Source organism: Morone saxatilis, unplaced genomic scaffold (assembly GCF_004916995.1).
Source record: "Morone saxatilis isolate NCDOM2014 unplaced genomic scaffold, NCSU_SB_2.0 Contig17, whole genome shotgun sequence".
Taxonomy (NCBI): domain Eukaryota; kingdom Metazoa; phylum Chordata; class Actinopteri; family Moronidae; genus Morone; species Morone saxatilis.
The window spans coordinates 18,182,005-18,186,746 of record NW_023339729.1 but is presented as its reverse complement, the minus strand read 5'-3'; the positions used below and the strand labels follow the sequence as shown (position 1 = coordinate 18,186,746).

The following is a 4,742-nucleotide window of genomic DNA, read 5'->3' as shown; positions in this document are numbered from 1 at the left end:
AAAAAAATAAATAAAAAAAAAAAAAAAAAAAAAAAAAAAAAAAAAAATATATTATAATATTATACTATATTTATATATATAATATATATATATATATATATATATATATATATATATATATCTATATATACTATATATATATATATATTTGCAGATATGTCAAACATGTTTTATGAGATTTCTCCAGGTTCTCCCCATATTATGACAATAAGATACAAGTTAAATTTGACAGAGTGAGCCTTTTTTATTTTTTAAGCGTTGTTCTTGCCCAGTCAAGTGAACTGCAGAGGAAAACTGGGAAAAAAATCTCTTGGTGACAGTCATTTCTGTTTTCTGCCAAGGACAGTGTGTGTCTGGCAGACGTGGTTCCTCATTTGCACTACATGTATTACTCTGTGTTTTCTATGGCTTCAATTGTGTACACAGTGGACAGTTTACTGTTGTGTAGCCTGGTGCTGTTTGTTCTACATGTGCAGCACATTCGGAAAGTATTCACCCAGTTTTTCTGCCATTTGTTTCACCGGATTTTTATTATCCATAATTGCAAATTAAAAGTAGAAACAGACATGTTTATAATTGTTACACTACAGCACCATCTCCTCTTTGGTGTATAAAACAATGGCAAACAATACCACCATGTGGTGGAATGTAAAAAGATAATTTATGATAACCAATTATTGATTCTGCTGATCTTTATGATGGCAGCACACTCCTCTTCCTTACACACATTAAATGTTTTATCTTTGTGTTTCAGACCATAGTGATGGTACTGGAGTCAAAAGGAGACACTGCCAGTCATATGATGATAAAGCTGCTGAAGTCCTTCTGGAAAACGGGCCTGATCACTGTGGATCAGATGAACAGGGTCAGTGCCTTTTTTATGTACTGGGTTAAAAATATATGAAAGACATGATTTTATATGGAAATTCATGTGTATTTTATACATTTTTATCATGTAGGGCTTCCAGCGTGTCTATGAAGAGCTCCCTGAAATCAACCTTGATGTACCACATGCCCACTCTATAATGGAGACCTTTGTGGACCTCTGCTATCAGGAGTCTGTCATCACCAAACAGCTGAGGGATGCCTGTCCCTCCAGGTTAGTTGGCTATAAACATTGTTTTTCTGTTCATATCTCATAATTCACGCATTCTCTAATAGCTGGTATTATTTCATATTTTTCTTATTGTCAACAAATCCCACGAAAACACCTCAACCAATAATGACCATCTGTCACTACTTCATTTCAGTGTCAGGCTCTCAGCCCCAAGCCCACTTGTTCATAGGCATTAAAAAGTACATTTTGGGGACTATTTTCCACTATAGGTTAATACACATTTTAGGGTATTTGCAAGTATTAAAGGCAGCAGGATGGTGTGTGTGTGTGGTATTGACTCAAAGTAAACTACACTGCCCATGTTCGTGGTAATGAAGGATAATATCAACCAGTGCAACAGTCTGTCTCATTTAGATGTGTAGGTACCTTGAAAGTGCTTGAATTTTACTTAAAAGTAAAAAGCTGTACTAACCCAGTTGACTCCTATGGCACAGAGACATAAGCTGTACCAGGCTTCGACTACACCGAAAATACTTATTAAAAGCATCCATTCATTTTTGGTTTTGGTATTTTTACAGCATTTGTTGACAACAAGAAAAAATAGAAAAATAAAACCAGCCATAACCTTAAATATTATACAGTACAGTGCACACCAAAATTATATCCCTCTCAAACCCTTATTTCCTTCACCAGAGGGCGGAAGCGTTTTGTAAGCGAAGGAGATGGAGGAGTGATCAAGACCTAATCCACAAGAGGAAGAGCAGGAAGAGGAGGGGTGTCTACAGGTTGTTGCACCCGTGTTGCCGCTCCAGCATGTTTCCCCTGAAACCGGGCATGCTGGCAGTGTAAAGTTTCCTTGTTCCTCTCTTAATGATGTTGTCATTAAACAAACCAGCGTTGACGTTCGGTGAAAGTAGACTGAAGTGTGGCCCGGCCATTCAGTTCCCCTTCATCTTGTTACTCACTGTTTTGACATTTTTTTGTAAGAATATTCTTTATTTGTGGGGTTGATGTGCTCCTCTTGCCTCAGTCTTTGTACCTGTTTTTCAAGAATAATTCAAGTAAGAGCGACAGAAAAATGAGTGGACAAGCTGGGGAGTGTGGGAAATGAATTGGGGTGTTTTTGGTTCTTGCTTTGCTTGCTTTGTTGCCATGTCTGTTTTTCTGTTTTCATGAAAAAAATATAAATGGAAAAAAAGCACTTAAAAGACATAGCATACTTCAGTGAGCACTTAATAATTTAGCTCAACAGCAAGGATCTAAACCTTATTTTCTGCCACAGATTATTTGAAATAATTTTCAAAGACAACATGCTTTATTAGCCCCTTGTTCAAGTGGTTCTATTGATCCTTTACGAACAGTGTTTTTTGTTGTCTTTTTTTTTTTCTTTGGTTCTTGGTCTCTGAGGCCAAATGTTCACTTTGTAAAGCACGGCAGTCAAAGCAAGTGTTTTGGCTCTGTTTGGGTGTTTATTTGAAACATGCATTAGGGCCAAATATACTTTGGGAGCCCTTTTTGAAAAATAAAACTAAATTGAGGTTAATGTGTGTGTATTAAAAAAAACAACAAAAAAAATTTAAATACATGAAAAAATTAAACAGCAATATTTTGAGCACTCTGACTTTGCTTGCAATTAATGGATCTACAGCTCATGTGATCAGCAATGGACTCTGGACAGGTGACCAAATCTTCTGTAAAGCAGAATTTAAAAGCAGATTTAATCTGGAAATTGTCTTCAAACTTGGAATCTGTATGTCTGTGAAATGGAAACCCCACCTTTTCTTGGAGGACGATATGTTAAGCATATTCAGACTTTTTTGCCACTGTCTGTAACTGTTTTACATGTTGACCAAAGTAAATGTGGCTAAGAAATATATTTCATTCATTAAAAAATTCATTCATTAAAAAAATCAAAATTAAGTTTCTGCATTTTTTTTCCCCCACATCTAAAAAATACCTGCAGTCTAAATGACTGGTTGAGGGACTTTATGTTAAATGGTTCCTATTTGGAAATTGGTGTAATTCACAGGACACACTCTTCCATACATGCAGATATAGGCTATAATGTTAATGTTTTGTATAACCAAGTCATCTTTGTACTATTGGATCAGCCAACTATCCCCAACACACTCCCCTACACAAGAAGTTCATATTATATTTCAATAAAATTCCACATTTCCCTCTACAATGTCACATTGGCATTTTTTCCTTCTTGCGCACGTCAGTAGTTTGGTATTTCCTCTTTATTTCTCATAATAAAGACGGTTTACATGTATAAAAACTGAGAACATGCAGTAACAAAGAAACAAGAAACACATAAGAGATATATGAAATACAAGGAATACATAAAAAGAGGAAAAGACAAAAATATGCTGGGGGTGGGTATATATACATATTTAATGTGGTACAGGCTGCTATGGTCTTAATTGCTTTTCATTTTAAAAGAGTGTCGAATTGAATAAATGTATTGCTTAACCTCTCTTGAGGAAGGCGGCAAAGCACGGTTTTCTACCAGCACATTCACATTTATGAACATTAAATTTGGCATGCACAATAATAAGATGAATCATGTGCACAGCAAGTGTTCATCTTCCAGGAGACCAAATAATAACACATTCCCCCAAAGCAAGACAAAAACCTCCTCTAATATCAGTAAAAAGAAACCGTAACAGTAAAATCATACTTGAGTCGCACGACGAGCAGGTGGCGACGTAATTGATGACGTCAGACGCACGCCCGGGGAGCGAGGTACACGTCAGTGGAAACGAGTTAGTAACCAGGAAGTGGCTAGTGAGCTAGCAACGTATGATGAGCAGCTGAGACTCCGCGGTATTTTGACAGGTCGGTAACCATTTGCTCAATGAACATTAAGCTAGAACTGCAGATAGGCTCCGTATTTAATTACCTGGCTACTAATTGCAGCTGTATTATATTGCGACAGGTCAGTTTCGCTAAAACAAACAAACAAAAAAAAGCCCCACTAACGTTAGCATTACGCCACTAACCAGCGAGTGGCGTGCAGCCTTGCGAGGCAACGTTGCATTGATTACCGGGGCGTAAAGTTAACTCAGTGTGTCCTCTGTAAAAAAAAAACAGGTGGTCGCTACTTCAATTGGTGACACTTTGCACAGAAGCTGAGTTTAACTTGTAAAAGGTTCGGCGACGTGATGAAGCCCCTTGTTTCTGCATTCATGACGTTACAGCACGCAACGTAAACGTAGCCACACTGCTCTACAGCCTGTTGTGACGTTACAGGAAGCTTTCTGCAGGATTTATCTGAGATATCGTTATGATTATAGCCATTTTATGTACCTAGTATAAACTCTAGAGTTATGTGCACAATGTTTGCTTAAACTAACAGCACTGCGATGAATCCTACCTTCGTGCACGGTATATTGATCAGGTTTTGAGTGGTTTGGTTTAGAGAGGTGAGAGATGCATACTGGGAGGTGTTTCTTATATTTTGTCCACCTACTTTAAATCCAAGATGTGCACACCCACACAAACTGTTGAGTCACAGTCTTTACCTCCATTAAAGGAGGATTTAGTGCAGGGCTGTTTGGTGTAGCTGATAAACTGTGTAGCTACAGATGACAGAGTCAACAGAAATGGTGTAAAACACGTAAAACCAGTATGCATGTCCATGTTTTTGTTAGATGTGTGCCTCTTTTTTTTTTTTTTTTTT

At 37.3% G+C, this 4,742-nt stretch overlaps 2 protein-coding genes across 2 annotated transcripts in view; both read left to right on the top strand.

The window, feature by feature from the left end:
• The window catches only part of pdcd4a (programmed cell death 4a), a gene marked incomplete in the record, with an annotated part of 13,701 nt that extends 10,724 nt beyond the window's left edge, over positions 1-2,977 (top strand). The window contains 3 exon segments of the mRNA XM_035660028.1: positions 755-865; positions 960-1,099; positions 1,751-2,977. Of these exon segments, the coding sequence (XP_035515921.1) occupies positions 755-865; positions 960-1,099; positions 1,751-1,802 (303 nt within the window).
• Positions 2,978-3,818: 841 nt separating this feature from the next.
• The window catches only part of mogs (mannosyl-oligosaccharide glucosidase), an 8,109-nt gene continuing 7,185 nt past the window's right edge, over positions 3,819-4,742 (top strand). The window contains exon 1 of the mRNA XM_035660868.1: positions 3,819-3,898. The gene's annotated coding sequence lies outside the window, so the exon portion shown is untranslated. The remainder of the gene's footprint in view (positions 3,899-4,742) is intronic.